The following is an 18,463-nucleotide window of genomic DNA, read 5'->3' on the forward strand; positions in this document are numbered from 1 at the left end:
TCTCGACGACCAATCGAGTGTCTCCTCGTGGAATTTCACTGTCGCATTCTGCTATTAGTTAGACTGTCAAAATCCCTAGCAAATGAATTAGTAATTTTTTTTTGTCACAATCTTATATTCGCATTGTTAAAGATTTACTAATTTTACGAATATTAGCGTTCAGCAAAACATTTATTTTGGAATTGAAAGTTTTTCTTGAGATTGGATTATATCTTTATCAGATCTAGAGGAATAATTCAATTTCAGCTTAGAAAATTTTCAGTTATAAAAGAAACATTCTAACATTCTGTATGCGACACATATTAATTGTATCGATCATAATCATCAATAAATAAAGTGTCCGTTTAAATAAAAAAAATAGAACTATTAAAGAAAACTGCTATCTTTTTCTAATAATTGTAGATTATGCAAAACCTCATGATTTTATTAATCTTTCACTTTTTTCACTTGTTGTAAAAAGGAGGAAAAGAACATAGATTTATAAATTATTTTTATTAATTATTACGTTTAATTTGTTACCATGTTTAATTTCTTTATAAGTTTGTTGTTTTTATATCTATTTATGTGATATTTTGTGTACGAAATGTTATCACACTATAGCTTTGTATCTTCGAGGTGCTAGAAATCTATCTGTGGTGAATCATTTTTTTACCCTATGAGATGAATTATCGATTATACGTTTAATGGACTTAGCGGCACATAGATGGCGACAGCATGCGAACTGTTGCAAACGCGAAGTACAGGCATTTGAAAATAGATTAAAATTTCATTGAATTTTATTTTTCTCAAAATAGAGAGAGATATTTTGTCACATATTTTTCTACATGAATAATAAATGTAGTACTATATCATATGTATTTTCAAAAATAAGAGTATGTTGGAGTCATATTATATAAGAAAAATATTTTGATTTGTTGATATCTAATGTATATACTATGTATAATCTTTAAATCAAAATTACATGTTTTGAATTGTTTAAAAAACTTGATTAAAAAATATGACATTAAATCTCTTGATAAAAAGTAAAAAAAAAAGACCGAGCATACGAACGAGACTGTTGATTATTGATCATCTTTTGTATTGAAAAAAAACTGAACCTTTGTGAAGATACAAAAATTTGATGTACGATGTATTTCATATTACGCTTCGACAAAACTTTGCATATCACTCTTCGAATTTGACAAAAGGGAAAGCGAAGGATTTTTGGTCATATAATTCTCAAGGCGAATCATACGACCAAACGATTAGCGGAGAAAATCGAAGGCTAGTGATCGAATCGAACTCTCATTTAATTGATGATTAATCTAATTGGAAGTGAATTATAGCGAAACTTTCAATTATATTATTCGTCATTTTTAATTTAATATTATTTCATAATTATACTATTTTAATTAATCTAATTATTAATTATTCTATCTTAATAAAATTTTAAGAAATTAATCGCCATCAAAGCCAATTGGATTTAGCCTAAAAGAACCGTGCCCTTGAAATAAATCACATAGGCAACAAGGTCTGATGCTTGTCATCGATTGTGTATTTTTTTTTGTATATTCTATGTCTTCAATCATCATTTCTTGTTCCTCGTTTGTCGTTTTCTTTTATTTCTTTAAGGTATATCATTGATGCGGTTACAAAGGTTTGACAACAATCTTTCCAATTATCTACAGTTAGGCTGGAACACCCACTATTCAGAAACAGTAGACAGGTATCATTTTATCCTTGTTTCTCATCGAATGTGGTTAAACAAGGATAAAATGATACCTGAGTATACTCGAGTATTATTTCTGAATGCATTTGTTATGTTACCACACAACCATGCAACACACAGCGTTACCCTCATCCCCATCGAAGAATGATCTTATGAGAAAGTTTTTATGAGGATCGAGGAGTTACAATATAATAACTTTGAAAAACATCCCGTAACTATTATATAGTTAGCCAACACTGTTAGTTGACAGAATAATGGCCATTGTTGATCCGATGTTGGCTGATGTAATGAATTTATGTTACCTGGGATTCATTTGTCATTTTTATTTTGTTTTTTTTGCTCATGTACCAATTAATTAGTTTCATTTTCTTTTGAAAATCAATTCTTATGAAAAATTGTCGTTTCTTTTTTTTTATGTCTTGGTTGAGTATTATACACTGTAAAACATTTTTTATCGTGAAACATTTTGAAATATTCGCAATATAAGACACATAAAATACACATATAACACACCATTCGGTTTAAACAATGGTTTTCTGTCTTCTATCAAGATCACGCATGTAGAAAATGGAAAATTCTTTTGTAGGCCCAAATCTTTGAAACCTTCAAGAAATAAATCCGTGCATGCTTAATATATTTGAAAGCCCTAATAATATTTTGAAAAATCCTTTTTGGGATATTTTATGTATACTCTGGCAAGATAAAAATTGGAACGTAAGTTGAATGTAAGAGAAGAGTGACAAAAGCATAAGCAAACGTTCTAGGGAACATAGATTGGAATTTAGAGAAGTGTTAAACAAGTATTAAAACGCTTCTTTTATTTCTTTAAATAAAGCTTACGCTTTTACATTTCAATCTATGTTCCTTAGAACGTTTACTTACGCTTTTGTCATTCTTTCTTTACATTCCATTTACGCTTTTTTTATTTTCGCCAGGATAAAAAAAAATGAAAAAAATCAGTTTTTTGAAACAAAGATCTTTTACAAATTAAAAAAGCTCTTTAAAAATTGGTAACTCTCTTGTGCTTTCTTTCTCTTCTTTCACTGTTCCGAAATCATGATAGATCGTCTGCGAGGCGGCTCAGAAGCAGACTAACAATCATATTGAGAAAAAAAAATTGCAAAAGGTTGCTAATAATTGAAAGTTTATTTATCAGAAATAAAAAAAATTCTCTTTTTCATTTGTTTTAATTGGTAAGACACGTAATTTTTTACTCCGCAAACGTCATGTATCTCATGTTTTTTTTTGTAAGAATTATATGCGCACGTGTGCGTTTACATGAAAAAATTCGCGAGCAAATAAATCGACGCGTGCGCGTCGAAGGACACGATAATCGCGATTATGCAGTTTAAAAAAAAAAAATTGCCGCTGTTTCTGATAATACCGCGCCACGCAGAAGCATCGTAGAATTATGTCATGTTAGAACGACATAAGAAGATGATGCACACTGTTTTCAGATCGTTTATCAATTCGCATGATGTGACATTTTCTCGGAGCGGATAGAAAAAAGAACAGCTGCGACGTTTCTAGGATCAACAATGCGAATTCGAGAAAAAAATCGATTCCTCGATATAAGCGATTACGGTTTTTCCTCAAATGTCGCAAGCGGTTTTTACTTCCACCCGGAAGATAAACGCTTGATGCATCGACGCAAGTCGTTACGTGATTGTAGTAACGAAATAACGTAAAAATAGCGACGAGGAAATTACCGCGAAAATGATCGCGGAATATAAAATGAGGTAGTTAATCAGGGCAGGAAACGAGGAGCTTTTTTGTGCTATTCAATTTCAAAATTAAATTAAGGCTTCACACGATGTAAAGTTAAATTTTTTTTAAATTCCGAAAGATTGTGGTGAAGGCAATTAATCTAGATACTTTAATAATTAATTATTAAATGATTATGCGTTTTAGAATTTTAAATGAGTAAAGGAGTTAAAATAATAAAAATGTATTTACTTTTGTAATGATTACATTGAGATATTTTGATTTCAGAAGATGATACACACATAAATTAAATATGATTACAATAGAGATATGTGAATTAAGGATTAATACAATACAAATTAAAATATTAATACAAATCAAATTGAATTGAGTTTTATTTTTCTCAAATCCAAATTGAACTCTTTAGAAATCGACAAAATTTTATCCGAGTCAAATTAAATCGATTTGGACTGATTGAAAATAACTTTTAATCAACATAAATATTATAAAGTTGAATTTAATTAAAAAAATGTAGCAATATATAAATATACAGAGTGTATAAAAAGTATTGAGACGGCGAAATATCTGGAAAATTAAACATTTTAGAAAAAAGTGTTTCAGGTAAAAATACGACGTGACTCGTGAAATTCTTGAATAGTTCGGATTCAAATTATAATAATTCAGATTAAGTCGAATCGAAATTTTATTTGATTCGAATTCTACTCTGCACATTTCTAGCGGATCTCTATTTTATTTACAATATTACCGCCGTAGAGATCCTTTCCTGGGCCAGGTATCGATCGCGCGTGTGATCGCGTGTGATGGTGGAGGTAGTCGCGAGTGGGGGAGAGAGAGAGAGAGAGGAAGGGGAACTCAAGGGTAGGAGTCGGCGCGTCTCGGTTGCAAAAGGAAGCGCGAGTCCACGAAACACGTATATACACGGTGCCCGATGACTCGCCGCGGCAAACGCGCGTCACGCTGTTTCACGGGAGGAGAGGTGCGTCATCGTCGCTTCGCGTCACCGTCGCGGTGTATTATATGCTTCGAACCCGCGCGTGTCTCGTCATTGTCGCCGCTTACATAAGTCGCGTTTTAATAATACGCGAGACTCCGAGACGTCGGAAGTGCCGATCGATCGCATCGTTATCGCGCACGTGTGCCGCGACACAGGGCGACACGACCGAGGGATTGCGTCCGTCGCGCGGGGTGCGACGAACGGATGCCACGACGAAGACACATCGAGTATTCGTACGAGGTGCGAGCAGCGGATTCGAGAGGTCATCCCGTGGCATGGTGACCGACATCTCTCCCGCGTCGACACGGAGCCTCGCGAACGCGCCTGCACGCGCGGATCACTGCGAGCGAGCGTCACGGCCGTGACGGATGAATGGAGGCCTCAACGGCGGAGGATGCGATTTAAATCGTATGGGATATACCTCGAGTGATACGTACGCGTCGAGTCTTGTATCGCGCGCGTCGAGTCAGCAACTTTGAAATTTCCCGCGTTCACGACGCGCGCCAACGTTGTACGGACATCTTGCGCATTGTGATACGAAAAGAGAAAAGGACAAAGGGATAAAGAGGGAGAAAGGTGACGCAATCAACGATCATCATTCGGCGATTCATAATATAATAATAATAATAATAATAATAATAATAATAATATCGCGTGAACGAACGATAATAATCGTCGAAGCTCTCTCTCTCTCGCGGTACTCGCGCATCTATTTCGTGTTTCATGCTTTAGATTCCAGGGCCGGGAATTGCGAGATTCGCCGTGATCTTGACGATCTACAAAACGTATGCTCCGCGTCGATCTTCTCACGTTCTCCGCGTGGGCATGTGGTCGCGTACCACCACCACACATGCCTACACATGCCTACACATGCCTACACATATGTGCACACATACGCACGTACACATGCGCGTATACGCGATTGTGACGAGCGCGAGATACTCACGCACACAAGATAATACGCGCGCAACTCCCTCCCATTTTAGGCTGGTCGTCGCGGTCGCCGTGTCGCGTGGTGCCGCGTGGTCGTCGTTTCGATCAGGCTTTTTCCGCGGTTTTTCCGTCCCGACGTGTGCGTGGTGCGCGTGCGCACGTTACGTGCCGTACGCGCGTGTGTGTGTGTGTATGGTGGTGTATGTGTGTGTGTGTGTGTGTGTGTGTGTGTGTGTGTGTGTAAGTGCGTGCGGTTGTATATCCACGCGTGTGCTCTCGCAGTCAGGTGCCGGTAGCTCTTTTTATAACGCCGTATAACACGCGGCCGAAGATGGAGGATACTACGTGTCTAGGCGTGCAAGACGGCATGAAGATACCCGATGGCGCTGTACTGGTCGTCACGTTGATTGTCGCCGGTATCGCCATCATGCTCCACTTTATCGTGAGCAAGAGATCGAGTTCCCGTCAGGCATCGTCGAAAAGTAAGCATTCTCCCCTCCCCCGCCCCCGCCCACAGTCATCGTTTTTCCGCATACACATAAGCGATACATGCACGCGACTTCGCGCCAAGCGGAAACGGGCGTACTTTAATGTCTTTATTTGCATAGGCGGCGCTCCAATTCATTGGTCAGGTCAGGTCTCATCTTTCTCATCTCGGCACGTGTTATCATTAATCATTTTTGACACACGTTTTCATTGTCAAAGCTACTTTGACGATGCCCCGTCAACATATTTGGCTCTTCTTCCTGATTGATTGAAAAGAGTAAAATACTAAAAATAATAAGCAAATAGCATTGTTAATTTTTTACACGGAAAGAAAGTTTTGCTAAAAAAAAGAAATGAAAAAAAATTGACCTGATACAAATCCGAAAAAAATTCCGTTGGATCTTCAAAATTATTATTACGACGTTCAAATTGATTACTAGAAGATTAAATATTTTTGCAGTATTATTATCACGCTTAAGGGTCCTAGATAATAATTAGTGATAGTTCAATAAATTTGTTTTCATACCTGTATCTGGCCAAATTTTTAGATTTGTCAGAGCTTTGTCAAAATTATTCTTCCCGTGTGTAGATTTCTACGAGATTCGGGTTGAATTTTATAGCTGTGTCGAAAAAAATGAAAGAAAAAGAGAAGTGAAAGCAGCTGTCACAAACAGCTGATTGCGTTTTTAGCTTTCGATTCAAGGAAGAGTAGAAAGATTTGATTGCATAAAAAGCGGTGAACTTTGTCTCGATACTACAAAGAAATACATTCAATACGAAATCCTTTTATGGATCTTTTATTCCCGATTGATCGAAGATTGACAAAAAATGGAGGGAACATGCGTTTCACCAAGTTGATTTCGTTGTCAAAGATTATAAATATAACCTTATAATATACCTTAATATACCTTACAATATACTTTCTTATCAATTTTTTTATATTTTTTATATTTTATATACGAGCAATAAAAAGTTAAAAAATATTAATACATGAAACTACGGCTAATCGCGCGATGTAAATCGTACGGAGCTGTGTTTTTGCAAAAATTGCAAATGATAATTGCAATTGATATATTTAACTGAACCAAACGGCATTGTATGTTTGAAAAAAATTTATAAAAAGCAACAAAATAATGACAAAAATCTCATAATATAAAAAAATGAAGTGCTTTTTAGTGCAATAAAATATAAATGAATAACGGTATATAGTTGACTAGTCAGTTTTTGAAAATTTAATACTCTTTAATTAAATAAAAAAAAAACATTTTGATATCTATTTCTTTAAATATCTCTGCAAAATCGTTGAAAAACATGATTTTGAAAATTGCGATTTAAAGTTTCGATTTAGTTTCTTAGGATGAAATATTTAACTTACATTAATTAAAAATATAGTATAATAAATAGTATAATAAATAGCTTATAAAAGGATTTTTATTCAATGTATTTCAATCTGTTTGTATTAACGAGTTACAGTTTACAGAATTTTCGCGTATTCAATTTTTTTCTATCTTCTTTGAAGGATTGTTTATATATCGAAAGCGATATATGCATTGAATTAGATTAATTCTCGGTAATTCACATTGAATCCGGGCGAATTTTCAGCTCTCTAGATTTAGAATGTTTTATTGAAATTTTTTATTGTATTAAAAAAGATGTATTGTCTGTGATTTAAAATATGTCTACTTTGTTGATTAACTGAAGTTCGAAAATTTAAAAAAATTGTAAATTTCATTTCAGGATCATTAATCAATAAAAAGTGGATTTGATTCGTTCCGATAGCGATTCAACAATGCTTGTCAAAATGAAAACAAATGTAATGTTTTTGAAACGAATAAATATGAGGAAAGTTCGTTATCTTTTTAGAACTAGAGTTCTAGAAATTTGTCAAGTATTAGTTTTGAATAGCTTGGATGTAAAATATATATTTTAGGTTTAGTTTGAAAGAAATTTTTATTTATTGTATGAGACTGGCTGTATTGACAGATTAAGAGAGAGCTGTTATTTTAGAAATTAGAAATTTAGATATTTATAAATATGCATTTTCTGTCCCACTTTAAAAATTGTGTTTTACTTGTACGACTTGTACGAAATAGCTTCATATTCATCAATGATGGATTTATGTATTGCAACTGTTTTTCCGTTAAGGTATTTCTTTTTAGCGTTTCTGACTGCAGTATGTCTGAAATGATCCGTAAATTCGATCATAAATTCGATACGAATCATAGATTCAGATTTGAAGTTGTATAAAGATTGAAGTTGTATAAAGAAAAATAATATATCGGATTACTAATAGATTATTATGGAATAATATGTATATTTATGTTTTTCTCGAAATATTACACGCCTAATGATTAAATATTATAATCGACTTCATCATAATCCTAGTAACTAAAAGTAAATTATATGACGTCATTATTTGCTATCGGAGCGATTAAAACTTACTGCGATCAAACATGCTATTAGTTATAAGAATAGAATCCAAGTACAGAACCAAGTACATAGAAAATAAAAAACAATTGCGTTTTATTAATCTGAAATCGATCGAGACGTTTAAACAAATTTGAACTTTTGGCTAATTTTTACGTTTCGCGAATCAGCGAAAAATTCCGTTTCCTCGGTGTCCATTTTTTTTTTCATTGAAAAATTTTCCGTCGCATTTCCCTCTGATAGAAGAGAAAAAACGGCGAGATACATCGAATGTGAATAATGATCGATTTGTGCAATTAGGTCTCGTTGTGACCGAAGAAGCCGCGTTAAAGGAAACTTCTCCGTCTTACAAAAAAGAATTTAAAAGAAGAGAAAGAAAATGGGAAAGGATATCGCCACGGTCGAACGATGCGCTGTCGCAAGGAAGATAAAGTCTTATCTGGATGAAGTTCCTTCGCGATTGAACGGACGGTCACGTCGTTGATTCGCGTCGCGCGTTTCCCGTTAGCTTCCGCGCGATTCAGTTTGCGTGTCCCATTTATTTCATCTCCGGTTCTTTCCTTTCTGTCCCGTAGTAAATAAAGCCGCGACAGATTGTAGAAGCGCCTTCGCCTTTCGACAGACACACGCGATCACGTTTTCCGTTACGGCCGTTACGCGCGCGTTGAACGAGGCGTCGGTCCCGTTAACGCGCCCGCGCGCGAGCGCGCACGCGCGTGTGAAGTCCGCGTGACGCAATATCGCACGCGGGCGAGTGCGAGCGGAAGGGTCGAACGCGTGGTTATCAAGACGCAACGCGTGCATTCGTGCCTGCGTGCACTAGCACAACACTAGACGTATTGTGACCGTTTAGTTCTCAGAAACCTGAGACCTGCACCGAAATCTAAAAATAAAACAGCTATCAAATTGGAGCATGTATGTAGCAATTTATTGCACGTTGTGTCGTCTCACTTTCTATTCTGTTCCGTTATATATTAAGGCTGCTGATATTTCCTTTATGTCCCGAACTTTTCCGACAAGATAAAAATTTTGCTAAAATATTTTTGCGTTTTGTTTCTGAATTTTCTCAGATGAAATTGTTCTTAAGTTAGTGGTCTTAACAATAAAACAGTATTGGATATTTAGTTTTACATCTTTTAACTCGATATTTGTTGTCGAAAATGTTTTCTTTATTTTTAATTTTTAATTTTTTAAATATTTAAATAATTAACAAAAACAGTTTTACATAACAGTTATAATTTTTAGTTAGTTTTAATGATTTTTTGGATAAAATGATGAAATAGGGCTAACAGTTTACTTTTCGAATACTCTCGAAGATTCGTCATTTTGACGAAAGTAGTTTGTCTTGAGATTAGAAAAAGGTTTTCAAAATTTGTCCCAATCGTCGAGACTCAAGTGTGAAGGTACTTCATTGTTGAATTTTGTGAAAAGTGGGAGACAGTAGGCGTAGCTTTGGACATATGGATTATGATGAGTCTTTTTCGATAGGCTAGAATGAATTTTTTTGATAGTTCTTTTCATTTTTTGGAATTTTATTTGTAATATTAAAGGCTGATTTTTTTTATGCAAAAAATAATTTCTCCGCTAAGCATTAATATTAAGCAGTTGTTTTTTTGCATAAAAAATTGTCTTTTAATATCTTAAATTTAGAAAACAAGAATAAGTCAGAGTTTATGAGATAAATTCAGCTAAAAACTGAAATAAATATTAGTTTTGTGATATTAATTTTTCCTAAAAAATTTTTGAAATGATATGTAACGTACAAACTGTTGTGACTTTTAGAAAGAGATACATGAAATGGAATTACATGAGGATCGATTGTGTATCTTGAAACGAAATGAAAAATTACAAAAGTAAGAAAATTTACTAGATTTTTATATATAAAGTTACAAACAGTCTAATAAATTTCCTCACCTTTGCAATTTTTACCTTGTTTTAAAATGTACAATTTCGGATGCCTTGTTGCTGATACAGATATAAATTTGAAATTTATATTCTTGAATTTACATTGTACATAAAAATCTATAATATCTATATATATAGTATACGTAATCATTTGGATTTTCGTGTACGATATTTTTCGAGAATGAGTCGCCAATTACTATTACACACAGGTGCACGCTAGATAGTAACACATAGTAACATATGTTCGCATATTTTGTATAATAACACATTTTGTTTTTCTAAACAAAATGCATAAGTATAAAACCGAAATCAATAAAGTCATCTCTTTTATTCATGCATAACGCATGCGTATCATGCAGAGAAGACAAAACTGACACACACACACACACACACACACACACACACACACACACACACACACACACACACACACACACACACACACACACACACACAATGCGTCATACATAACACATAAATAAAGATAAATTAATTAAATTAATTAAATAAAATGTTGCAAGTATTAAAAATTGTTGGTCGTTCCTTTTGAACTTATGAATAAAACATTGCATTAAAAATGACGTTGGTAAAACTTTTGGCACAATGACGATTCGAATGAGAATTAATAATAATTAACTAGATATCCCATGTGTATTTCACAATATCAAGATTTGTTATGTCGATAAAAGTTCTCCAGAGGAGGATAAATTGAGATCCGCGAAGATAACAAACGTTATTTTACAAAAGATTTTTTTTGCAAACGTAAATAATAAATATTTTATTGAATATCTTCAATGCTCTTGATCAATAGTTCTTATTCACTATTGTATATAACGATGAAAGAAAAAATTTTATTTTTGGAAACGTATGTACCGCACCTGTTACTTTTGCATAGGATCGAAGGAAAAGAAAACAAAAAAGATTATATATCTTTCATATCATTTTTTTTGGAAGGTGGATGAAAGTTTAACAGGTAAAAGGGATGAAAGTTAATTTTTAAGAAAGACCCACAGATATGATTTAGGATTTAAGTGACCAATTGTCTACCTCATATCTTTTTGCAGCATTACAAAAAAGCTTATAACAAAAATTAATTTATTAATAATTTTAAAATTAATGTGTTAATGATGTACAAATCAAACAAGGAATATAATAAAAAATTAATGATATGCAGTATATAACAATTCTCTCTTGAAAAGTTATCTTGACGTCTCCAACGTCTCAACAATTAAGATCATTAATTATCATCGTGTTACTTGAGGTTGTAGCGACAAAAATTAAATACCATTAAAGGATTTTGCGAACTAATGTGCGAGCACAGCATTGTTAAAATTTAAATTCGAAAATGAATAACCGAAAAAAGATCTTATCTGTGATTTCGAATATTCAAACTTTAAAAAAATTATTATATGCGATAACATTTGATATTATATATATTAGTATATTAGTGTATATTATTATATTATATTGATGTATTATAATATATTAATTAATCATCTTTTTCATATTATTCTATTATCATTCTATATTATCTTGTTGCAATCTACAGCAAAATATTCTAATATTTTTGAAAAAAATCGTATCTATCTTTGATAATATCTTTGATAATATCTTTGATAATATAATCTGAATATAAATATATAAATTTAATTTAAAATAAATAAATCTGAGAATTTCAATTTAATTTCGGGATAGGCTAATCAACAAGAAAAGTAAAATTATAATAAAATACGATTTATTATGTGAATTACATAAGTTGTATGTTTTGTATAATTAGTGTTAGATTCGTTATACATTAAAAATAATTCAGAAGAATATTTGTTTCTTGATATAGAAACAAATTTGTACGTAAAAAAAAAAACGACTACCCTTGCCGCGTATTATGCGCGGCCGCATGTGCGTGTAAAATAGTTCCTTTCCGTTTCGTTTGTAATTATAGGGTTCAAAAGTTAGATATAACTGAAGAAAGCATAATATGATTTAGTTGATGAAGTTAGATATTGAAATTGAAATTGATACTTGGCCATTTAAATTATTGTATCTTTTGAACGGTTCGATTACAAACGAATGCACTACAAACAACTACAAACGACTCTAAAAAAGCGGATTTGAAATATCTTAATGTCGAGTGCATGTCATTTTTTTAAATTTGATATTTTTTAATGGATGGAACTACAAACGAAATTATTGTTACTACAAACGAAGTACTAACTGTTTTCATAAGAATGTTAATTTTTTTAAAAGTCGAATACGAAGGTTCATAAAGATTAACAACGCGCCGTACAAATTGTTATAAAATACGCATCGACACGTGGATTCTTATCTTATCTGCTGTCTCATTTTGGGAAAAAAAAAAAACGAAACCGCGTCTCGCGTCTCGTTTCATTTAAGCTATCAGTTTCGATTTCTCGAATTAGTTTCTCATAAGTTTAGAAATCCGACTTACTTGCCTTTTCGTATCGTGTTTCTCGTTAATTAGACAGGAAGGAAGAGAAACAATTAAGAAAGAAAGAAAGAGAAAAGTAGAATAAGAAATTTGCATGCGCGTGTCGTGTGTGAACATTTTTAATATCTTTCAAGGTAGATCTGTGAACTAATATAAATTTACGTATATTTGTCTTTTCCTATGAAATAAAGCTAAGCACTCGCGAGAACCGAAATATCCGATCCTCCGAGCAATAGCATCGGAGGAACGAAGAACTCAAGACGGAACTACTATTCCAGAAAAAAAACCAATATGCATCGCATAAATAAGAAAACAGGAAAAACAGAAGGAAACAGGTGTTTAGCATCTGTTTCACAAGCGTGGAATTCGCAATCACCTTATCTGTATAATTATTTCCCGTGTACCAACAACGATTTGTCATACCGGAGTTATAGAACAAAAATAACATATATGACAGATATTGAGATAATAATGGCAATAAAAACATACTTATTATTACTTTCGTTAATGTTTATCTGTGACTATACGGTTTTTTCATTCAAGTAATGTGGCCGTAACAAACAATATATCGTATCCAATAGGAAGTGATAGTTCGTCCGACAGTTTCGATTAAAAACAGGAGGCGCAATCTCAGCGGTACGAGAAGTACCTCGACTTCGAACAAAGCAATGACAGAAGCAGTGTTAAGAAAAAACATCGCAAGTGCCCCGGTTACCAGAAGAATTATTGAAACGACGAAATATCAAGGAATTGCTCGAGATGCAATAAGACGTACTTTGTCGATCCTTACGGCTTAAGAGTTCGACTTCAGCATATATGCCCTGGATTGCGTAATGTGCTATATAATACAAGGCATGGAACTCATCAGGGTGTCTGTGTTATAAATATGCGAGGTCAAATTATGTATGATACCCTTGATGTATGATACTCTTGTCAGGACGAATTCATCGGTGCTCGACTGCAACACGAGATTAAAAAAATTATTATATGTGATAACACTTGATATTATATACATATATTAGTATATTAGTGTACTATATTATTATATTATATTAGTGTATTATAATATATTAATCAATATGAATATCTTTTACATATTATTCTATTATTATCCTGTATTATTATCCTCGTTGCGATCCAGCAAAATATATTCTAATACTTTTGAAAAAAAAAAAACATATCTTTAGCTTATAATATAATCTGAATCATATAAATTTAATTTAAAATAGATATATCTGAGAATTTCATTTTGGGATAAGATAATCAACAAGAAAAGTAAAATTATAATAAAGTACAATTTATGTGAATTACATAAGTTGCATGTTTTATATAATTAATGTGTAGATTCGTTACACATTAAAAGTAATTCAGAAGAAGAATATTTGTTTCTTGTTATAGTAACATTTGTATATCATGTAAAAATTTTATTTCAAACAAGTATTGCGAAACAAACTTTTGTCTCATTTGAAAATATTTAAGATAATGTATGAAAGCTAATACACAGGAGAATGATTAGCTCGGTTAACAATCCCGTGGCGTTAAAAAAGAATAACAAAAAAATTGCAAACATATTTCTTATCGTAATCTCTTTCCTTTTACAAATCGTGTGACGACTATGTAACAATTATTATTTTTGCGTAAGAAATATTTTCCCTTTATTACCACCAAATCTCTGAAAGCTTTGATTTGAATAAAATCAATAAAATTTCTTTTTTTTTATATCTCAGATTATTTTAATATTATTGAGACTATATTTAATCAGGCTGTAATATTATTAGAATTTTATTTATCTATATTGACTTTAGTTTCTCTTTCAATTTAGACTTTACATCCCGATACTAAAAAATGCGAAGAATTAAAATAAACATAAGAGAAAAAACAATGCGTTATCTATGCGTTATCTGTATTACGCTTATATCTAAGGCAATAAAATTTTTTAAAAGAAAAATGTATTTTAAGCCAATGGAAAATTTCCGTGCGATGGAAAATTTTTATACAGAAATTATTCTCTACGACATAAAAGAATTGTTCGAAAAAAGAAAAAAAGAATAACTAATTCTCTGACTTATCTTTTCCGTAATTATCCGTCGTGCCGCGTCGCATTTTCTGTTTATTTCAATAATCTAATGCTTTATCGAGTTTTCGAAGACAGTACTCAAAGTATTAATATAATGAGCGAAACATGATTGCGCGGATACTTATCATTGCGCAATCAACAAATTAATGCCGCTCGTATTTACGCGCGAAGCGTTATATTACACATGAATCGTTTGATAAATATGACGACGAAAAAACATCACAAAGCAGACAGAGCAGTTGCATATTTATATCGTGTGATTTACATAAACAGTGTTTTCCCAAGTAGTAGTACTTATTACACGAATGTTCCGATATTCACAAGCGCATAATTTCACGCGATAATTTCACACATGTAATATTATTTGACGACAGTTGATGTACGTTGCTAAATAATTCGCCTATTTTTATTTATGCCATAAACAATTTTTGTTAATTTACATATCTTACATATCTTATTTGATATTTTTAATCGTCTGAAATTTTATCGCGGGAAAGTAAACTCCCATTTAAGTAAATTGCGATGGTTTTGTTAAAGCTATAGATAATATTATGAGCTCATTATAGTGCAGTAATAACATATTATTTATATTTCATCTATATATAAGTCGAAATGAGAGTTACTCTAGCCTGGACATCGTTTCGTATAGTGTTTAGAATATATAGAATATATATATATATATATATATATATATACATACATATAAAAGTGAACACCATTATACTGCTTTTTCTAGATTCTAGTAACTTAAGATGTATCTCCTGAATTTCCATTTTTTGATAGAGGAGACTCTATCACTGTAATATTCAACATAAAAATATATTATTTTATTATTTATATAAAAATATATCATAGTAATTTTGTGAAATTAAATTGTAAACCTTGAAGTTGATTATGCAGATAAAAACCATCATTTTATAGCATCGAATAGTATTACTAGTAAACATTTAGAATATTTCATAAATATTTTTTATCTATTTTCTCAAGTAACAATGGAAAATAATTTAAGAGATTTATTCTAAGAATTTATTTATTTGCTTGAGTGATAATTGAGTAACAATCAATTATCATAATACGAGTTAAATTTAAAAAATATTTATTTCAGAATATGTATGTGTGTTGCATAAATATTTCTGTAATTCATCTATTAATTTAAGTAAGTCTATTATCTATAAGTCTATTATCATCTATTAATCTGTAAATCTATTTATCTGTAAGTCATCTATTTTTCTATTTACTAGAACTGCAAACGAAATTATTGTTATTATAAATAATTACAAACGAAATACTAACTGTTTCCGGTGTGCCCCTTTAGCGTACCGGCCAGTTAAGGATGAATATAAAATAAATGGAATATAAAATAAATAGTTTTGCTGCACCTCTCGACGTTTCTAATTTTTTCCGCGTTTTCCGCTGCTTGTATAGAAAAGTTGATTTTTCTAAAGTTGGGTGCTAAGGTGCACGAAGATCATCTATTTTTATTTCGTCGATAATTTAAGTTTATATTATTGATTATTCGTAATGCGAATTGTTGATTTTATTTTACAAGAGTAATTTCTATTACTTATTATTCCTATATGTTACTTTATTATATCTTTTGCTCTTTTATATTTTTGCGAGAAATTAATTGTAAGTTCTGTAGCTCCAGGAAAAAAGTAGAAAATTCCGATTTAAATTAAACTTGCGCATGAATAGTTGACAGAGTCGAATCTTTACTAATTCGCTAGCAAATGTTCTTGAAATCAACAGGGCATAATTTCATTAATTGGTCGAATTAATCAATTAGTGTTGATTCATGTGCATAACTACACCATTTAAGCGATGAATTACGAATTATATAGGTTGTATTGATAAACGAAAAAAAAATCTTGCGAATTTATTACAAATCGCAAACTGAGAATCATAAATTATAAACTACGTGTAATCTGATGATTAGCTTTAGGATCTCTCAGATGCGTTTGCTCACACGGATTTTACATATCAGTCTTATTTAAGTATTCACGATTTATTTTTTAATTTTGTTTTTGTGTTCCAGCGACATTTTACAACTATGTTCCATTCATTTCGAAAGCTCCACAAGCCTCGAAACCTCCAGTCCCCCGGCCAGTTCAGCAATCGTCACTCCAGCAACAACCGCATCTGCCTGACAGCAGCGGAAAACGGGGAAAAAATAAGAAACGTCGAGAGGTGCAGCAAGACTATACTCACCCTTGGCTGGCCGGTACGCTAAAGGGGCACACCGGAATTGTGACCGATATGGATTTCTCCAGTAACGGGCGCCATTTCGCGAGTTGTGCCGAAGGTATGTATCTTAAAAAATAAAAACATAAAAATAAACATTCTCCTCGCTTACGTAACTCTAACTAGTGACGTAATAAATTTGAAAATACGTTACAAAATATTATTTATTTCAATATATATGTACAATATCACGTGATTTCGGGGCTGGCAAGTAAAAAATTTGCCTCGAAAAATCTGTCTTTCTTGATAGCTCAGTTTTATTAAATTTTTATTAGTTAATTGAAATGCATAAAAATTCAATTTTTAAAAAAATTGTACTATAGTTTCTATCGTAATGCTGATAACAGAATTTTAATTCACAATTCATGAATCATTTGAATAATTAATTTGATGATTAAAATTGTCTGCAGTTTTATGATTCAAAAATTTATTAAATTAATTTAATTTTAATTATTTACGGAAATTAAAAATTATTATTTTGTAGGAACAAAGTTAGTTTATTTTTTTTAATTGCACATAATTTTTTTTATTAGTGTTAATGAAACTTATTTTACAATTTTATTACTTAAATAATTTAACGATTAAAATTGCTTGTAATTTCGTCAAAAGCTGTAAATTAAGAGTTTAATTGTTTTAAAATTTTATATATATATATATATATAAAAGAAATGGATAATCAAATTTATTTTTTAATTGCAATATAGTTTTTTTTTTATTAGTGCTTATATATAATAGAAATTTGATTTGTGATCTTATGATTTGGATAATTAGTTGATTGTTAAAATTTATAACTAAATTAAACTAAAAGTAGTTCCAAAAAATTTAAAAGATTTAATTATTTTGAAGTATATATGCAAGAAAAAATTTTGAGCATGTAGAAAAATTATGGCTACAAATAAATGTCATCATGAAGAGTTACGTTACAGTAGGAGAAAGTTTTTTCTATTTTTTTCTATTTTAAAAAAATTTTTTTTGTTAATTCATGTCGATCTATCTGTTTATTGTAACGATCCACACGACGCAACGAAGTAATAAATCGCGTAATTAATCATTCACTTTTGCGACGCAAATTGATGCATTTTTATGCATTACGTACTGCGTCTCATATATAGACTACTATAGCGGCATAGTATCGCCCTTCTCTTTCTTTCTTTCTTTTTTAGTTAATTTTTTATTTTGACAACTGCGTCGCATCACAAACTTCTCATGAATAAAGATTAAAATTCATGTATATACAATTCACGTAAGAAAAATTTGCTTGAAAAATAACTTTAAATAGATTAATCTTTGTGAAGAAATATATTTACTTATGAATATAATTTGCAATATATTTATTTGTAAATAAAAACTTATTATGAATAAACATTGTCTCTCTCACGGACAATGGCAGGATATCGTATATTTATAATTATTTGTAATTTAATATAATATTTCCCGACATTTTTCATGAGATTAAATATTCTACTTGTGTGAATAATGATAATTAAGAATTTAGGTAATGAATAACCGAGATATATTTCA

The 18,463-nt window shown here is 31.6% G+C and overlaps 1 protein-coding gene across 6 annotated transcripts in view; it reads left to right on the forward strand.

Moving 5' to 3' along the window:
- Positions 1 to 4,279: 4,279 nt before the first annotated feature.
- Positions 4,280 to 18,463, forward strand: part of mRNA-cap (RNA guanylyltransferase and 5'-phosphatase mRNA capping enzyme) — a 44,085-nt gene continuing 29,901 nt past the window's right edge. The window contains exons 1-3 of one of the 6 annotated variants that reach the window (XM_011645187.3): positions 4,280 to 4,409; positions 5,643 to 5,842; positions 16,737 to 17,003. In XM_011645187.3, the coding sequence (XP_011643489.2) occupies positions 5,692 to 5,842; positions 16,737 to 17,003 (418 nt within the window). In that variant the 5' untranslated portion in view covers positions 4,280 to 4,409; positions 5,643 to 5,691. Of the gene's footprint in view, positions 5,004 to 5,642; positions 5,843 to 16,736; positions 17,004 to 18,463 lie in introns of those variants that run through there. The other 5 variants (XM_011645186.3, XM_011645185.2, XM_011645188.2 and 2 more) reach the window with 5 other exon arrangements.

The sequence above is a fragment of the Pogonomyrmex barbatus genome, unplaced genomic scaffold (assembly GCF_055798465.1).
Source record: "Pogonomyrmex barbatus isolate J1 unplaced genomic scaffold, ASM5579846v1 scaffold17, whole genome shotgun sequence".
Taxonomy (NCBI): domain Eukaryota; kingdom Metazoa; phylum Arthropoda; class Insecta; order Hymenoptera; family Formicidae; genus Pogonomyrmex; species Pogonomyrmex barbatus.